The following is a 19,907-nucleotide window of genomic DNA, read 5'->3' as shown; positions in this document are numbered from 1 at the left end:
CCAGATTTCGTGGCTGGGGTTAAAGCACTCAAAAAATATTCTCTGCTGAGAAGAGTGAGGCAGGGCGCTCGGCGCGTTTCACTTCTGTCGCTCTCCTCACACGGTCCCCTCTGTCGAGGGTACAGTCCAGAGTTGGCGTCCCCCCGGTGGGCGGGGCTCCAGCACGGCGGGAACTGCAATTGGTGGTTTTGAAGGTGCAGCGGGCGGGAACAGTCGATGAGGAGAGAGCCGGCCGGCGATGTGGGACGGTAAGAGAGCCCGTGGCGGCGTGGGATCGGGCGGGATGTGGCGGGAGCCTAGAAGAAGCCACGTCCCACGACTCTGAGGCTACCCTCTTGTGACTGCCACGGTCCCCAAGGTGAGGGACTAGTCCTTGGTCTTGGGCCTGAAGCGGGGGAACTTCGGTTGAGGCTGAGGCGAAGAGGGCGGAGAAGCTGGGTCGTGACGTCACATCCGCCCTGCTGGGGCGGGGCCTTACGTAGGGCCTGCGTCACGCGGGCGCCGCCCAGAGCTGTCAAGTGCTAAACTCAGCGTTCCGTTGCTGCTTCCCTCAGAGTTGGGTGTTTTGATTTGGGGATAACCTTGCCGTCCGTCCTTTTTAGTCTCGCATTACTCCTGCTCCTTGTGGCAGCTCTTCGGCGGTGTATATTTACAGGGACCTTTTTGGTCATGCGCTCATTCAGTTGTTATATCTCGTGTACCTACTATATGCGAGACTCTGTGCCACGCGCAGCGAAGTGGGAAGAAATTAGATAATCACAGGGAATCAGAAGAGTTTATTCAAGGGTTTCCAGTTTTATTGATGAGGTTGCATTCCCTCCATTCCCTCTTCCAGAATTCTTTACAATGACATTCCCAAACTTTAGCCAGAATTAAGACTAATTGTAAAAATGCAGAAATCTCAAGCACTTCCCCCGCATTCCCCTCCCCTCGTTTAAATCGCTGGGCTCAGGAGTCTGCGTTTTAAGAACCACCCCCCACCTTCAGTGTTTTTGATGGGGGACGTTGGCTTGATATTGTCACTGGCTGTTGAACCCTAATCATTCCCAGGTTGTTTATCTCCGCAGGCACGGCTTCTTAGGGAGAGTATCTAATACTTTGGGGCTTCCTATTCAACAAGTATTTCCACTAAGACAGTTCTTGGGCTGAAACTGTTCTAGATTCTAGGAAGGCAGGTGTGAATAAGACAAACATAGTTCCTGCCCTAGTGGAGCTTAATCATATAATATATAATCATATGCCATTCAACAAACGCTTAAATGGTAGAAATAACTCATAGCCACGATCCTTTTAGGGGAATCTCTTCTGTTTGTCCTTGTAAATCCCGTAGTCTTGGTGGAAGCGGATGAGATTGACTGACTGACTGACTTCTGCTTCTTGTCATAAATACGGCCCTCCTCAGCTCCTCCTCTGGGCCTTTTCACTCTCCTCTCTGGCCTGTCTGGAGGCCTCCTTCTCCCCTTGATGGCCCCAAGGCTTTTGCACTTGCTATTCCATCTGCCTGGAGAGCTCTTCCAGCAACCAGCCACATGGCTCACTCTTCCTCCCCCAAGAATTGGCTCAGATGCCACCTTCTCTCAGGCCTGCTCTCCATTCCCCTCTCCCCCCACCCATTCCCAGCCTGCTCCATATTCACTGCTACTAGCTTCCTAACATTGCTCCCTTTTCTCCTCAGCGCTTACCACTTTTAACGTTTTTTTTGTGATTTTCCTGTTGCCTGTCTCTCCCAGCTAGGAAGGACACTTCCTACTGACAGGGATTTTTGTCACTTTTGGTTAAAGCTCTATCCCCTGTGCCTAAAAAAGTGCCTGGCTCTCATGGGTGCATAGTAATTTGATACATGAATAGGTAAATGAGTGAATGAATCACTTATTATTGCTATCAAAAGATCAAAATACTCTAGCCAAGAAAGAGAGAACATTAATTTTTAGAAACCTTAAAATATGTTTAAAGGTACACTTAAGAGAAAATCCTCTTGTTGAAATACTCTCTGCAGAATACCTGAAAATTTTGGGTGTTTGACCTACAAATCATAATTCTGGCTAAAATTATGATGCTGAAAGTTCACTAAGTTGTACTTTTGTGTTTGCTTAATACTTTGTTGTGTTGTTTTTGTTTTTATTTTTATTAAAGTGCCAAAGAGATGGATGAAACTCTTGCTGAGTTTTTCAGGAGGACCATCTTGAAAATCCCAATGACTGAAATGATGACAGTCCTAAAAACCTGGAATTTTTTGTCTGAAAATCAACTGCAGACTGTAAACTTTCGGCAGAGAAAGGAATCTATTGTTCAGGACTTGGTTCTGCTTTGTGAGGTAACAGTGTTCAAAATGATTAACCTTGAATACCACGCTACCTTAGGTTTTTCTCTTTCTTTCCTTTCCTTAGTCCAAAAGAGATTTAAGTTGCTCTAGCCTGTGACGTGAGGAGGGTTCTGTCCCACTATAGTGGAAAAGGTGCTAATTTTTAATTGGATTTTTCAACTTAGAAAGAATGCTTACAAATTAGTGAGAAAAAAAAAAGTGACTACCAAGGGAGAAGAAACAGACAAAGAAGTTAAAATAATGAGCAAACTATCAGATTGTCAAAGATGAAAAGATAATACTCAGATATGTTGATCAAGTTATGCAGAAAGAGACATTCTCTTTCACATGTACTTATTTACTTATTTGCTTTTTATTTTAAAGTGATTTCAGGCTTTCAGAAAAGTTGCAAGTATAGTACAAAGAATTTTACTATACCCTTATATACCCAGTATATCCTTTCCTCATTCATCTTTAAATAAATATACTTTATGACCCAGCAATTCCACTTCTGGATATTTAAATATATAGAAAACATAAAAATTAAGGAGGTATATATGATGTAATTGATAAACACTTGTATATCTAGTTATATATAAATGGTTACATGTAAATAAAGATGTTAACTAGCATTATTTACACACAAAAAATTGAAACTAACTATACTTAGGAGATGAGATAAATAATGATACATCCACTTAACAAAATACTCTTCGATCATTAAAAAGAATAAACTAGATCTTTATGTATAACATTAAAAGAAACTATATACTATGTGAACATACAAATGTGTATGTATAGAGTAGTAGTTCTCAGCTGAGGTGGTTTTGCTCCCAGAAGACACGATGTCTGGAGACGTTTCTGGTTGTCAAAACTGGGAGTGGGAGCTGCTGGCTTCCAGGGGATAGAGGCCAGGAATGTTCCTTTACATCCTAGGACAGCTTCCACAACACAGATGTGTCTGACTCAAAATGTCACTCAAGCCTAGTTGAGAAACACTGGTATAGAGGGGGTCTGGAAGGATACCACTGATTGAAAAAACCAAACAAAGTTAAAAGTGATCAATGAAGAGTAGATCGTGGGAGAACAGTTGTGAGAGCCTGTACTGGGACACGAATCAGAAGGCATATTTGTTACTTAACAGAAGAGCATAGGTGGGAGACACGTTGTCAGTACAGTTTTGAGAGGGCCCTCATAGTCTGTCCTAAGCAACCCTAAAATGTGCTGTAGATGGAGTGGAACCAAACCTGCCACCATAATTACTAAAAGTATTATTATATTCTCTTTCAGGAGAATCGTGCGAGTCTCAATGACGCAGCCCTTTTAGACATAATTTGTAAGTCTTGGTGATTTGTATTTACACTTAACCAGTCCAGTTTCATCAGAGAGGCAGTTTTGTATGTGATGGCTCAGATTTTAGAATCAAGCTGACCTGGTTTCATATTTCAGCTCTGTCACTTACCAGTCTTGTGTCCTTTGCCAAGTCACGTCACCTTTTTCTAAGCTTCAGACTTTTCCTAACTCAAATGGACATAATAACAACCTGTATTTCACAGGGTTGTTATGAGGGTTAAGTAAGATAAGCCTTGATGAAAAGTTCTTAACACAGTAATTGGCACATAATAAGCACATAGTAAATATTTGCTAGGCTTTGTGTTATTGCTAACAGAATCTGAAAATATATTTCTGAGAATTTGTTATAATCACAGTGCCGCTTAAGTACTCTTAAGTTTGTAAGGATAATGCTGACTGGACTTGCGCATGGTGTGGTCAAGGGATACTGAGAGAGAGAGGCAGGCATGACTCTGGGGTCTGCATGTGCCCCTAGAAGGAAAGTGGACCCCCGACTGAGACAGTGGACACTAGAAGTGGACCAAGCTTGTCACAAAGATCATGGGTTAGTCTCCGATGCATACTATTCGAGGAAATGTCTGCATTTGTACTTAATTCTTTGCCATTTATCATGAACTTCTGCATGGTGTTTAAAAGAATCATTATCAACAAAAGATGATTCATCTCCATTATTATTATTATAATAACCTTATTCAGAGATGATTTAGCAGGCCATCTGAACTCTGAAACACAGAACCAAGGAAGAAAATGCCAGAAAAAAACAAAACCCTTTGGATGCTGTCTTTAAGGGCAGACATCACATTGTACCTGATTACAGCTGTTTTAGACAAAACTAGATAATCAAGATTTCTCAGGCCATCGCCATAAACAGACTGGGATAGGGAGAGAACACCAAGGCACCAAAAAGGGGAAGAAAAGAAAAAGACACAGGGCACAAAAAATAATAGTTCAAAGGCACAGCACGTTGGTGCCCTCGAGTATTGGAGCCCACAGTACCTCTTTTTGGGGTGCAGAGCACCTTGGTCCTAGACACGGATGCAGATGGGAGTCAGCACAGGGTCCGAGTAAAGCCAGGATGATGATGTGTTGGGACTGAGCTCAGTAACTTACTGGATCCATTTTTAATCCAAAATACTCTTTAAGTTTGTAACTCCTAAAGGGTTACATACATTCATACATTCTGTATCATACATTCATCCATTCATTCAGTCAGTCATCAAATGAATATTTTTAATGCCAGCCAGTGGCTAGACACTGGGAATAAGGTGAACAAGACTAAGTCCAGTATCCCATGTGTACAAGCAAGTGTACAAATGAACATCTGAATATATGCTGTAATGTCAGGTAGTGATAAGTGCCATGAAGGAAACTAGAGCAGGATGGAATGTTGTTGTTATTGTTCAGTTGCTAAGTCATGTCCAACTCTTTGTGACCCCATGGACTGCAGCACACCAGGGTTCCCTGTCCTTTACCATCTCCCAGAGCTTGCTCAAACTCATATCCATTGAGTCTGTGATACCATCCAACCATCTCATCCTCTGTCATCCCCTTCTCTTCCTGCCTTCAGTCTTTCCCAGCATCAGGGTCTTTTCTGATGAGTCGACTCTTCACATCAGGTGGCCAAAGTATTGGAGCTTCAGCTTCAGCATCAGTCCTTCCAATGAATATTCAGGACTGATTTCCTTTAGGATTGACTGGTTTGATCTCTTGCAGTCCAAGGGACTCTCCAGAGTCTTCTCCAACACCACAGTTCGAAAGCATCAATTCTTTGGTGCTCAGCCTTCTTTATTGTCCAGCTCTCACATCCATACATGACTACTGGAAAAACCATAGTGGGATGGGGGCTTCAATTTGGGTAGAGTGCTCAGGAAGGCCTTTCTGCATGGTGACGTTTTAGTAGAGACCAGAATGAGGTGCCCAAGGAGCTAGGAGAAGAGTGGTCCAGAATAAGCAGTCAATGGAAACACCAGTGCCAGGAACACGTCATCGCTGGCTTGCTGGAGAGATGCAGCACTCTGTGGAATAGACCTGTATGGACAGAATAAATGGTCTAAGAATAAAGGCTAAATCTCTACTATGTTGAGTAGTTCATTATAACTTATTTTATTGGAGTAAATTTAATCCATTGAAAATTTATATTTCAAAGAAAAATCTGCATAACTTAATTTGTAAATTACTGTTATTTTCTCCACTTTCACATTATTAAAAATATGTACTTAGAAGCCTGTTGCTTGAAAGTTCTCTGATGTGCGGTAATAAGCTCTTTCTTCCTCCCTCAGATACTCAGTTTCATCGGCACCAGAAAATTTGGGATGTTTTTCAGATGAGTAAAGGACCAGGTAATGTTTCTCATTTTAAACCAAACACTTGTATTTGATATTTGGGCAATTTAAAAAGGAACAGCAGCATGTTCCTCTTAAGTCTTTTCTTTCCAAATGAAGAGATTATTACTCATGTATAGAAAAGTGAGAAATATATTTGGTGATGCTGAGTCAGAGATACTGGCAGTGTTTGTGTGATTTGATCATTATTGTTCTTACTCAGGGTCTTTGCAAATGTATTAAAGACAGTGTAGCTCCCTTGATTTTTCTTGATTTTTCTTTTCACTTTGACAGGTGACGACATTGACCTTTTTGATATGGAACAATTCAAAAGTTCATTCAAGAAAATTCTTCAGAGAGCATTAAAAAATGTAAGAATAGAATTTATCTGAATTTCCATGAGATTCAATTTCACGGATTCCATGCACTTAAAATTCATCACTACCTTGTTTTTTTAATTTGCAAGAATTTCAGTTAGTAATATTCCATACTGTTCTACTCGATATCAGAGACAAACTCTGCTCATTGTAAAAACTTTCTGCTCCCTTTACCTTTCAGTTCAGGGGTTCTGCTTCTTCCTCAAGAGCAGCACTGCCTGGTAGGACTCTGCATTGATGGAAATGTTCTAGATCAGAGATGTCCAGGACACGGCCCAGTAGCTACATGTGGCCACCAAGAACCTGAAGAATGGCTGGTGTGACTGAGAATCTAAAGGTGTTCATCTTATGTAACAATAATGAATTTTACTTAAATGGCCCTGGGTGGCTAACGGCTATGCTTTGGTCATTGTAACTGAAGAGCCAAGCACCACTTCAGCATCTTGTCACAGGTTGATGATAGCTTTTTCACAGCCTCCCCTGCTTCATTCCCTTTCCACCTGACTCTGCCTTAGTCCTCCTTGCATAGAGGAAGACTAACAAATGCCCCCAAATTCTGTCCTATCCACCTCACTGTGCCCATCCTCTGGCACACAGGTGTTCCCTTTTGGAGCATATTTTGATTCTCAAACTCCTTGACTTGTCTCTCCATCCCCTTTAGTCCAGTTCAGTCGCTCAGTCGTGTCCAACTCTTTGTGACCCCATGGACTGCAGCACACCAGGCTTCCCTGTCCTTCACCAACTTCTGGAGCTTGCTCAAATTCGTCCATCAAGTCAGTGATGCCATCCAACCATCTCGTCCTCTGTTGTCCCCTTCTCCTCCTGCCTTCAATTTTTCCTGACATTAGGATCTTTTCAAATGAGTCCTTTGCATCAGGTGGCCAAAGTAGTGGAGCTTCAGCTTCAGCATCAGTCCTTCCAATGAATATTTAGGACTGATTTCCTTTAGGATTGACTGGTTTGATCTCCTTGTGGTCCAAGGGACTCCCCAGAGACTTCTCCAGCACCGTAGTTCAAAAGCATCAATTCTTTGGCGCTCAAATTTCTGTATGGTCCAGCTATCACATCCATACATGACTGCTGGAAAAACCATGGCTTTGACTAGATGAACCTTTGTCAGCAAAGTAATGTCTGTGCTTTTTAATATGCTGTCTAGGTTGGTCATAGCTTTTCTTCCAAGGAGCAAGCATCTTTTCATTTCATGGCTGCAGTCACCATCTGCAGTGATTTTGGAGCCCAAGAAAATAAAAGTCTGTCACTGTTTCCATTGTTTACCCATCTATTTGCCATGAAGTGATGGGGCCGGATGCCATGATCTTAGTTTTTTGAATGTTGAGTTTTAAGCTTTTTCACTCTCCTCTTTCACCTTCATCAAGAGGCTCTTCAGTTCCTCTTTGCCTTCTGCCGTAGGGTGATGTCACCTCCATCCCCTTACCTCATCCTTTAGTCTGGAACTGATCCTGCTTTCTACATATCCACGCGTCACCGAACATGTTCCCTCATCTCCTTTCTTATAACGACCCTTCTGTGTGCTGTGCATTCATCTCTTACATCCTCATCCAATTTTTCTGCTCTATTTTTCTCTGTCCTCTTTTGCATCCTTACTTCCTTCCCTCTTCTGCTTCCTATTCTACTGCTTATAAACATGCTTAATTCTCAGAGAAAATACATCCTTTCCCCAGGCTTATCCTCAAGCCCTGTTTTTTTCTGCCCCAAGATTCTTGGAGGGAAATATTTCTTCTTGTTCCTGCTGTGCCCACGAGGTGGAAGGAATCCCACTGGCCCCTCCCCATCGTCCCCTTCGCTTGTCTCCAGCAGGAGCATGAGCTTGGCCTGAGTGAGCAGCTGCCTGCAGAGAGCTCCTGCTCTGGTCTACTCCTCCAGGGGCCGGCCCTGCCCTAGCAGGGAGACCACTCGCAGTGGTCCTGCCAGTGACCATGTAGGCGACTCTTTCTGCTTCTGCTTTTGGTATCAGAGGGGCCACTTGCCTGGAGCACACTCCCCATTCCATTAATCACTAGTTTTTAAAACATTTTCATAACCCTTAAGACAAGTCAACCCTACCCCTACCCCCAATTCCCCCAATTATTTTTTTCTTTATCAAAAATGCCCTAACCATTCCTCCAGATGAACCTTAGAATCATTTTATCAGGTTTATATAACAAAACAAAATCTTCAGCCTTTTGAGTGGGGATGTATTTAATTTATAAATTAGTTCAAATAAAACTGTGAACCAAAAGAAGATTTCTCTTATTATTTAAATTTTGTGAATAAGTTGTCATTTTGGATTATATTATTTGAAAACTCTTGTTACCATGAAATTGTGAACTCTGCAGAGGTTATAGGAGAGTCCTGTCTGGACTGTGGGTATGTTGCATGCACCTGCTTTTTTTTAAAAAAAAAAAAAAACAAAACAAAACTAAAGAGCCTCATAGGCACAGAATCCCTGGCCAGTTCTCCAGAAATGTTGTAGATATATGATCTGGACCCTTCTGGAAGCAGCCTTCTCATGAAGCTCAAACTGACTGGCTGACTCCTCTTGCAAAACTGCAGCCAGGACACCCATCTTACTTCACCCAAAACAAGAAAGCTAGAGAGCGTCTCTCTCTCTTGGCTCCAATTAAGAGTTTATATGCATCTTCCTTCCCCGCACCTTCTCCTCACTTGATGGTCTTTCCTGTCCCTCTTTCAGGCAGCAGGGATTTCTGTTTTCTGAACCCTAGGCCACTGCCCCTACCATGCAAGGAGAAAAAGAGTCTGAAACACTCACATTTCCTCCTACTTTGATGCCCTTGTATTTTAGTTGTTAGATCTCTTCTTATCTCTACCATGGTCTGAAAGGTTTTGCCTCATGAATGAATTTCAGGCACACCAGTGGGGCTGGTGGAGAAGGAAAAGGCAACCACCCCAGTGTTCTTGCCTGGAGAACCCCACGGAGCCTGGCATGCTACAGGCCATGGGGTCGCCAAGAGTCAGACACGACTTAGCGACTGAACAGCAGCAAAAGCATGGGGCTGGGGGGACAAAGGAGCCTTTTTACTGGTCACGTCTGTCCTGCTTGAAAGACCAGCTGGAGAGTGACATGCTGTGTGCGCTGCAGGCTTTAGATGAGGATAGACAGGTAAAGGCCTTGGGTCTTCTCCGTCTGCCCCGTCCCTCTACTCCAGGCTGACCAACACGTCCTCATCCCTTTCCTCAACCAACTGAGGCCTCCTGGCTTATCTTTACCTTCCTCTGCATAACCTAACTAGTGGCTGGTTAACCCAATTTCCCAAAGGCTGATGATGGCAACCTATGCCAGGTAGTATCTCCCGGAGCCCAGGAATGAGGAGTGACTCACCAGCCGCTCTCGGACGAGCATCTCAACCTTTCTGTGGCAGTGACGCTGAGGGACGACTTCTCAGAAGTGTGTTTAATGCTGTAAAATGGAACCTACAGAATCACAGGGGAAACAAATGATACCGAAAATACAGTTACTGTGAAGGCATTGGGATGGCAAACTGTGATACAGTAATGCATGTGGCTCCTTTATTAACACACTAAATAATCTCATAGTGGGTCTGAGAATAACTAGCTTCAAAGTGCTAATAAGTGTAAATGACATTCTTGAGGCCCATGCAACAATTGTGATGTGATAAAAATAACTTGAGATTTCTGTGGACAACAAAATAACATCCTAAAATTCTCTGTCTTGATGCCTACTTTCACAATTGAAGGAAATGCTAAATTTCACTTACAAATAAGGGACTGAACCCGGGGGTCCTGCATTGCAGGCAGATTCTTTACTGTCTGAGTCATCAGGTAGGCCCACGAGTAAAGATGACATTTCCCCCTCACCAACTCCATAGATGCCCTGAATTCTAACCGTCGACTTTAGGTTAAGAACTCCTGCCCAGAACCACGGGAGAGAGAAGCTGGTATGAGGGCACAGGAAGCGTACCTGGGGAGTGATAGGTGGAGTGTGTGCGTGTGTGTGTGTGTGTGTGTGTGTGTGTGTGTGTGTGAGAGAGAGAGGATTAACTGCACATCTTATCAGATAAAACTCTTCAAGATAGAAAGTTCTTGGGAAAACTTACAAAGAAGAGACAAACTAAAAACTATGTTTCAGTTGTAAAAAGGTAGCCCATTTTCTGTCCCTTTCTACTATTTTTTCAGGACAAAGCCCAAGAAATTATTGAGAATTTGTGATGTCATACACCAATTGTGGGATTTAAATTTTTTTTTTCCTTCCAAAAGACTTTGCAAGGCACGAATGTATCTTTACAAAGCAACCACAAAACGCTTTTCCAGAGATTTCCCAAATCACTGCAATGAGAAGTAAGAGAAAAACTGCCAGATTTCAGCCAGACAGTGACATCCTTCATCCATAAAAAGCATGATATGTTAATTAGAGAACTTATGTCTTTTTTTTTTTTTAAATAAGGTGACAGTCAGCTTCAGAGATGCCGAGGAGAACTCAGTATGGATTCGAATTGCCTGGGGAACACAGTATAAAAAGCCAAACCAGTACAAACCTGCTTACGTGGTATACTATTCCCAAACTCCATATGCCTTCACTTCGTCCTCCCAACTGAAGAGCAATCTACCCCTTCTGGGTCAGGTATGGAACCAACTACTATAAGCGATAGTATTGTTGTTCAGTTGCTAAGTCGTGTCTGACTCTTTGCGATCCCATGGACTGCAGCACGCCAGGCTTCCCTGTCCTCCACTATCTCCTGGGGTTTGCTCAAGTGCATGTCCATTGAGTCATTGATGCTATCTACCTATCTCATCCTCTGCTGCCCTCTTCTTTTGCCTTCAATCTTTCCCAGCATCAGGGTCTTTTCCAATGAGTCAGCTCTTGTATATCTCAGGGCCATGTACGTTTAAACTTCTATATATCATCTGGTGTAAAATACCACCCATAATTCTTGATCTCCTAAAATAAAGAGCAGCAAGTACTATTATCCTGCAAGTGAGCGCACAGCATCAGCATTGCTTTAGAACTCTTCACTACTGTCTCGAAATTGAGAATAATGCACAATCGAGGTAAAAATCCAACCAACGAAGTCTCTAAACAATCTTTTACGACTTCATACCCTTTTCCCAATCCCACTCACCCAAAGTAACTGCTTTTAACAGTTTTGCTGGTTCCTTTCGGAAGATGTTTTATTCCAGAAACCAGAGTGGTACATAAGGTCTATAATTTGCTTTATCTATTTGCATTTTTGTATGGCGTCATACAGAACTAACGACTAGTCATAAAAAATGGTAACATTTGAGTATTCATCCTTTATTCTTAACTCTCACCTTAATTTATCATAATTCCTAACTTTAAACAGGATCACTCTGGGGCTTCCCTGGCAGTCCAGTGGTTAAGACTCCATACTGCCACTGCAGGGGGCATGGGTTCAGTCCCTGGTTGGGGGTCTAATATCCTGCCTGCTGTGTAGTTTGACCAAAAAAAATTTTTTTTTAATTAAAAAAAAAAAATAGGATCTCTTTTCTAAAAATGGTACAAAAGACCTTGCCTTTCTGAGGATCTTAATGCCACTAGCCACTGTTTTTGTTTTTCAAGGTGAGTAACAGACCATGAAATTTAATTGTTCTGGATTTTTTTAAGTAGAAATTATTCACTGATTACAACTCCTACATTTTTTCTGAACAAGTATAAATACAGGGATAGACACAGTGATGCTATTAATAATAATCTTGCTAATTTTCACTTCAAGGCACTGACAGTTGCTAGCAAACACCATCAGATTGTGAAAATGGACCTCAGAAGCCGGTATCTGGACTCTCTTAAGGCTATTGTTTTTAAACAGTATAATCAGGTGAGCCCATCAGTAACTCTATTTAAAGCTGAGTCTCCATTTTCTCTTTCATGTGTAATTTAGAAGCTGAGCAGGTGGGAAAGTCTACCTCCAACAATAGGAGATCACATCAGATGTCCCTGAAGTGGAAAATTTTCAGCAAACATGATAGGAAATAAGATAATTCCTCACTTTCATCTTTTCATAATTGTATTGTGTTTATACTGCCCGTTGGTCATTGGAGTGTATGTTATAGGCCCCCTATTTCCTAATCAGCTATTCCAATCAGAATTTATTTTCTCTTCAGAGTAACTTTACATTATCTTTTGAAGCTGATTATATTATTCTGCTATGCAAGAGAGAAGCAGAATTTTTTGTCCCACTAGTCAAGCAAGTGATACAGGAATTAAAAGTAAAAGAGGAAGCATTGGTTTATGAATTCCCACAGTTTGTTTATTTGTCAAAATTATTTGAGTGTATTGACAGAAAACAACAAAATTCTGTAAAGCAATTATCCTTCAATAAAAAAATAAATTAAAAAGTTTTATTAACACCTTTTAGCTATTTACTTTTCACTTGGCAAACATGAAACATTTTTAATACTGAATTTTACTGGGGGCAAATTAATGGTAATTTGTTCGACTGAGCTTCAATAAAATGAACTCTGCATTTGAATGTTAAAAAAAAAAATTATTTGAGTGTGGAACTTCCCTAGCAGTTCAGTGGTTAAGACTTCACTTCCAAAGCAGTGGGCATGGGTTCAATCCCTGGTCAGGAAACTAAGATCCCACGTGCCATGCTGTGTGAGTCAAAAAAATAAAAAATGTTTCTGGTCAAATATCAAGGCATATTATATGGGGCCAATTTGGTACAAAGGGTATAACCATAATTCCTCATAACTTCATGAGGTGTGTCTAGTGTACTAGGAGTAAACCAAAAAAAAAAAAAAACCTAATAAGATAAAAAATTGTTTGAGTGTATTATTTTCCTTTTAATGATAATGGATCTGACCTTGCTCCAAGGCTCAGGGTTTTTGTTTTTTTTTCCCCTCTGCATGGCATCTGTGTGCTCATATGTTCAGACTCCTATAGAATTGTTAAGACTGTATATCTTCAAGCCCCTAGCTATGTTCTACTTACGTATTTTCATCTGTTCTAAGTAGAAAGAAGTGATGGCTTTCTACAAGCTACTCTTTAAGGAGAACAAGCTTAACACTAAGAAGTTGCATACATGTATGTTCCCATGTGTAAAACAGGTAGCCAGTGGGAATTTGCTGTCATGATGCAGGTAGCTCACACCCGATGCTCTGTCAGCCTGGAGAGCTGGGGTGGGTGGGAGGTGGGAAGGGGCTCAGGAGGGAAGGGACACATGTAATATGTCTGATTATGGCTGATTCATGTTGATGTATGGCAGAAACCAACACAATACTGGAAAGCAATTACCCTCCAGTTAAAAATAATTTTAAAAAAATTTAGATTATGATTTCCCCCATAGCACCTTCCCTCTTACCTACCAGCCTCCTACCAAATTGCTATTAATATCAACAGTTCTGCTATGATCAGTTGCGTTTCTAGAAAAACTCATCAAACACTTTATTATAAAGACAGTGCCTTCAGTGGGGGAAAGTGAGTGAAGGAGTCTGGGAGATTTAGACTTACAGCAGGAAAGTTATTTTTCTGTAAGGAATGTTCGTGAGGTGTTTTTTCACAGTTATAAAGACATAAATATAAAACTGCAGCATCACATTGTAAAGGCTGCCTTTGATTTCTCTAGCTTTTGGCTCAGCAGCTATAGTTCTTCCAGATACACTTTTATGTTAACAAGGTACAGAGTTCCTCAAACAAAGCAGCCTTGTTGCTGGCCCCGGCAGTCTCCGTCAGTATCGCTCTAGGAGAAATGCTCAACTCAGTCTGCATAGGGCCTCAAATATCTGTGTTGGAAAAAATGAAAGATAAGATTTGCCATACTTTTGTGCACTAAAACCAATTAATATCTATACTTTGAGGTGATAAAATTAGGAAAGCATTCACTTTTTCCTGTTTTCTTTTTCCTAGAGCTTTGAAACTCACAACTCTACTACATCTCTACAAGAAAGAAGCCTTGGGCTAGATATAAATAGTACGTGTATTTTAAGATAAACACTGAAATTTGGAAGGACATTCCTTTTCAGATTTCTCTCACCCAGTAAAAAACATTTCTGTACCAGGATTGTGATTCAAAAGTATCTCCTGTTTTCAGAAAACTGAAAAGTAAATTTCTGTTGAAGTGGGGAAGCTAAGCTAATGTAGGTCTCCTTTAGAATTTGCTAGAATGGCATCTAGTCAGAATCACAACCAAAACAAAACACTAAATAATTTAACTGAGCATTTCTTCTGTGCCAGGCACCATACTAAAGTGTTCACATGTATCATTTCCGTAATCTTCACAGCAGTCCCATGAGCAAGCTCTTTTCATCAGAAAAGAGAGGTAGAAAACTGGGTTTCAGAGAGGTTTAGTAACTTGCTGAGCAGAATCACATAACTAGGAATCAGCAAAGCCAGAAGGAAAAACCGAATCTGAGCCTGGAGCCCAGGATCTTAATGCATTGAGTAAATTGCTTCCCAAGTACTTTATTGCACTTGGTGGGTATTTCGCTTTTTACAAATTGAAGGTTTGTGGTCACCCTGTATTGAGCAAATCTGTGGGCACCATTTTTCCAGTAGCACTGGCTCAGGTCGTTTCTCTGTCACAGTTTCTCACAATGTTTCAGACTTTTTCATTTTTGTTACGGTGATCAGTGATCTTTGATGTTACTATTGTAAAAGATTACAACTTGTTGAAGGCTTAGATGATGGTCAGCAATTTTTTAGCAATAAAGTACTTTCTAATTAAGCCATGTATATTGTCCTTTTAGACATAATACTGTTGCACACGTAATAGACCACAATACGATATAAACATAACTTTCATATGCACTGGGAAACCAAAAAACTCATGTGAGTCACTTCAGTGCAGTGGTATAGAAAACTGCACCCACATTTCTGTGGTGTGCCTGTAATCAGAATCGTGACCATTTCATCATTCATAGTTGACATGAGTCCATCCATAGAAAACCCAATAGAATAGAATATGAAACTACTAATGTGGATCAGAAAGTTCAAAACAAGTGGTGGGTATAATATACTATAAAAATGGAAATGTTCCTCTTTCTTGGCAGTGACTTAGCAGTAAAATGAAATGGTACAGCCATCATGAAGTAAACCATGACTTTCCAATGGCACAGGAACTGCTATTGATTTCATGTTAAGTAAAGAAAGCAGGGCACAAAATTGTGTATATTTTATAAACCCAGCCTTTAAAATACATATCTTTTTATTCACTGAAAAAAGGGGTTAGACAAATGTATTAAAATGTTTTAATAGTATTTATCTTTGTGTGGTAGGATTATGGGTGATTTTTATCTTCTTATCAGCCTATATTTCTAAATTTCTACTTTGTAAGAAATTATTACAATCAAGTAAAAAAGCAGTAAATGTTACTTCAAAATTATACCAGCATGTTGAAAGATTAGGAATGAAAGGATGATACTTTGTGGGTGAAATACATTCCTAACAGCTGGTTTCTCTTGAAATCTTCCATCTATAGTGGATTCAAGGATCATTCATGAAAACAAAGTAGAAAAAGAGAGAGTGCAGAAAGTGACTCAAGAAATTTTTGGAGACTATCCTCAACCAAGACTAGAATTTGCACAATATAAGGTAGGACGCCGCTATAACCTAACTACAAGTTATCAGTATTTTTTAAAAAGAACTAAAGTTTCAAGTGGAAAACAATTCAAAGAAACTTATGTCATTCATCACTTTAATTCTGTATAATTTATGAGTTAAAATAGACTTCTTTATTGTATTTAGTAAGTTCCTCTGTTGCAAAGGACAACCTTTGGAAATTTTGAATTTGCCTTTTCATTTCACCTTTTATATTAATCTAGTTATGTGTAACCAGCTGTGATCTGTATTTTTGAGGGAAAAAAAAAATTGTATCCTTCTAGCCCATCCACACCTAGAACAGTGTTTGTACATGGTCAGTGCTCATAAATACTTATTGGACAAAAGATTGAATAAATCAGTCATTATATAGCCCAGTTGGCATCACATAGGGAAAAAAACAGTAGCCTGCAAACCTGTCTCATTCCAGAAGTGAGTCAGTGCCCACCAGGAAAGCCAGGTGAGGGGCAAGCCCTTGGCCACCATTAGCAAAATTCAAGATTTATATCATGACCACCCTAATGTGATACTCATGTTCATATTCATAACACTCCCCTCCCTTCAAACCTTCCAATAAAATTCTTCCTGCTTAGAATTTTCTGCAGCTACAGGCCACACTTGAAATCTACCAGTGATCTGCTTAGTCAGGCCCAACATCTGTTTGGTTTGGTTTGTTTTTTGTGGAAAAAGTTGATTTGACACCTTTCAAGTTAAGGTCCCTGAATGGCAGGTTTTAACCCAGTTCTTTTAAATATATCCTAAGACAATCATTCTCCAAGTATGGTCTCTGGGCCAACAGCATCACCATCACCTGGGAATGGGTAAGAAATGCAGGTTCTTGGCCTGCCGTAATCCTACTGGATAGGGGACTCTGGAGGTGGGTCCCAACCATCTGTTTTCACAAGCCCACAAGCTGATTCTGCATAGAGAACTGCTGATCTAGGACACATAACATTTAATACACAAAACTTCCTTTATACACATCTGAGAATGTGTCTATTCTATAAGTCAAGGTACACATTTATTCATACCTGCTACTAATTTTTCCCTACCTCTTCTGTTTTGAAAAATGTCAAACCTTCAGGAAACATGCATGAATACCTCAGTGAACATCCATTTCCCCTTTGCTTCAAAATGCACTCATTGTTAACATTTTGCCACGTTTGCTTTTTTCTCTTTCTTTGTTCTGAACCATTTGAATTAGCTGCAGACATTACTCACCCTCTGCATTGTTTCATGCATGAATACTTCAGCATCCTGCCTCTAAATTTTAAGAATCATTTTAAGCAAAAAGAAAAAAGCTCAAGATAGAATCTAAGAGCCAAGTACCTATTGAAGTAGCAATACTTGGATATTTGATGATATGAGGAACTGTTATTAATTTTCTTAGGTGTGCTAATGTTTTGGAGGTGGAGTTTAGAAAAAATCCTTTTTAGGTAGATATCAACATATTTACAAGCAGGACACTATGATGTCTTGGATTTGCTTCAAAATAATCCAGTGGATATGGGTAGTAGGGAACAGGAGGTAGGGTAATAGATGGAAAAAGACTGGTGATGGTTTCAGCTGGGTGATATGTACAGGGGGACTCCTTACACTGTGCTCCTTCTGTATGTTTCTTAAATTTTCTATAATAAGTTAAATTGTGGTAGTGACCCAAAACACATGAGATTTTTTACACTGAAATGACAGATTACAAAAAGTAGTGCTCATTTTCCATTAAGAATGTAAACCTAATGCTCAAGTAAAGGACATCCTGAGGGCAGGATCTCATGAGTGCACACTCGGCATTTTGTGTGCAATATTGTTGATATCCTGGTTTCCCCCAGTGTTTGCAATTAGCAATTTAAATGGTCCCCACTCCCATTCATCCCTATGTTTCTTGATAACAAGAATTAGTGAAACACATAATCGTGTCTCTTTATATTTTGCCATTGCAAAATATTTGTATTTAATAGTCATTTATAAATATATCTGATGACAGCTTGAAACGAAATTCAAAAGTGACTTAAATGGGGGCATCCTGGCTGAGAGAGAAGAGCCCCTCCGGTGCCTGGTAAAGTTCTCTAGCCCTCATCTTCTGGAAGCACTAAAATCCCTGGCCCCAGCCGGTAAGTGGTCAGCTTATTTCACCAGGGGGAATTAACAACACACTACATTTGACCCTCTATGCTAATTGCCTCTCAACTTTCTCATGGCTCCAGGCTGCTATTCTGTCATGCCTCGTTTTGAAAATATTCTGTTTCACTTAACGAGGGTCCATGATCCACCCTCTAATCTTGGCCATTTTTAAACTGATGTTTTTCTTTTTTATTTTTAAATTTCAGGTATTGCAGATGCACCACTTTCTCCACTGCTCACTTGCATACCCAATAAGAGAAAGAATTATTTTAAAATTAGAGATAAATAAGCTATATGTGGTTTTTGTAAGCACAGCATCCTTGACTGTATTGCATATGAATTTTAGTTAATGACTAGCTGGAGAGCTTCTGTCTACAAAACTTGTTTTAGAAATTCATCCTTGATATTGAAGATTTGGAAATGTTCGATGTAATTCCTGGGACTGACTCTTTCCTCCTGCTGCAAAGCATAGCAGTCGTGGGACTAAGATGTGACAGGATGTCTTTTCTCTCACTCCTGTCTCTCAGTCCCAGAGAGGTCTGGTTCCATTTGCTGGTTCCCAGGGATTTTCCTTAAGCACCAAGAAACTATACCGAACTCAAAATTTTCTAAGGGAAGAATGAAATTAGCCCATTCAAAAGGCAGAATTAGGCCCATTAAGTTATTATTGCAGGAGGTAGCCTACTAGGTGATTCAGTTATATAAAATAATGATTTCATTGTAAATATGATATTTCTCATAATCTATTTTATCACACATATGGCATTCAAACTGACCGATAATATACCAATTTGTAAATAAAGATATTTAAAAACTGGTACATCAGTCACTTTTGGTGAAAATCCTTCGGTGATCATCACTAAATCACATGTCCTTTTATAATAACACTTTAAAACATAGTCCTTATCTTGATCCACAAAGGATTTGGTGTTAAAACAACATACGTTACAATTATGATAGAATTAAAAGAGGAAATCTGGGCAAATGAAGGACGAGAAAAGAAACAGGAGGACAAAATAAAACTAGAGGTAAGATTACCATTGGGCTTCCCCGGCGGCTCAGTGGTAAAGAATCTGCCTGCAGTGCAGGAGCCCGGGGTTCGATCCCTGGGTTGGGAAGATCCCCTGGGGAAGGAAATGGCAACCCACTCCAGTACTCTTGCCTGGAGAATTCCATGGACAGAGGAGCCTGGCAGGCTACAGTCCATGGGGTCACAAAGAGTCAGACACAACTGAACGACTAACTAACTAACTAACTAACTAACTAACCCAGGCAGTCAGACTTGAGTCTGCCCTCTTGGACACCGAGCTGGAAGAAAGAAAAGCCTTATGGATGCTGTCTCACACGTGAGGGTTTTTTGGCACACAATACTTTAAAAATCAGAATTAGTTACTCTGGTGGGCAAAACAGTACCCATCTCAAAGATGTCCACATCCTAGTCCCTGGAATATATAAACCTGTTACTTTGCAGATGGGGAAGTTATCTCAAGTTTCCTGGAAGGACCCAGTGTAATCACTAGGTCCTCAAAAGTTGGAAAAGGAATAGAAGAGAGCAGAAGGACATGTGAGTACTGAAGAAACCAGAGTGATGTGAAGAGGACGTGACTCACCATTAATGACTGAGAAGCTGGACAAGGCAAGTAAACAAGATTCTTCCATAGATCCTCCAGAAGAAATGCAGCCAGGCCCACACCTTGATCTTCACCTAGTAGACTTATTTCAGGCTTCTGACCTCCAGAACTGTGAGTGACAAACTGTTTCAGGTCACCAGGTGTGTGGTAGCTTGTTATTGCATATTGCAGCAGTGGAATACAAACAGAGCTGCTAATATATTAAAAAGTTGGGATTTTTCACATAAAAATCTTGAAAAATAAACATGGCAATACCAAAGCCTGGTA

The 19,907-nt window shown here is 40.5% G+C and overlaps 2 protein-coding genes across 4 annotated transcripts in view; one reads left to right on the top strand and one right to left on the bottom strand.

Annotated features, from left to right (window-relative positions):
• Window positions 1-146: 146 nt before the first annotated feature.
• CENPN (centromere protein N) lies at window positions 147-19,624 on the top strand. 3 transcript variants are annotated; one of them, XM_020903704.2, is made up of 11 exons: window positions 147-248; window positions 2,134-2,314; window positions 3,593-3,638; window positions 5,935-5,994; window positions 6,271-6,347; window positions 10,777-10,953; window positions 12,065-12,166; window positions 14,200-14,263; window positions 15,770-15,882; window positions 17,873-17,999; window positions 19,481-19,624. In XM_020903704.2, exons 1-11 carry the CDS (start codon window positions 217-219, stop codon window positions 19,582-19,584), a joined length of 1,083 nt encoding a protein of 360 aa, XP_020759363.1. In that variant the 5' UTR covers window positions 147-216; the 3' UTR covers window positions 19,585-19,624. The 3 variants fall into 3 exon arrangements, with proteins under 3 accessions (XP_020759363.1, XP_020759364.1, XP_020759365.1); XM_020903705.2 differs by lacking the exon at window positions 19,481-19,624 and adding an exon at window positions 18,216-18,829; XM_020903706.2 differs by having other exon boundaries at window positions 227-358.
• C20H16orf46 (chromosome 20 C16orf46 homolog) overlaps window positions 2,612-19,907 on the bottom strand; it is a 64,360-nt gene continuing 47,064 nt past the window's right edge. The window contains exons 5-7 of the mRNA XM_020903703.2: window positions 19,620-19,749; window positions 9,694-9,785; window positions 2,612-5,683 (exon numbers count right to left, since the gene is read on the bottom strand). The gene's annotated coding sequence lies outside the window, so the exon portion shown is untranslated. The remainder of the gene's footprint in view (window positions 5,684-9,693; window positions 9,786-19,619; window positions 19,750-19,907) is intronic.

Source organism: Odocoileus virginianus, chromosome 20 (assembly GCF_023699985.2).
Source record: "Odocoileus virginianus isolate 20LAN1187 ecotype Illinois chromosome 20, Ovbor_1.2, whole genome shotgun sequence".
Taxonomy (NCBI): domain Eukaryota; kingdom Metazoa; phylum Chordata; class Mammalia; order Artiodactyla; family Cervidae; genus Odocoileus; species Odocoileus virginianus.
This window is presented reverse-complemented; position numbering and strand designations above follow the sequence as displayed.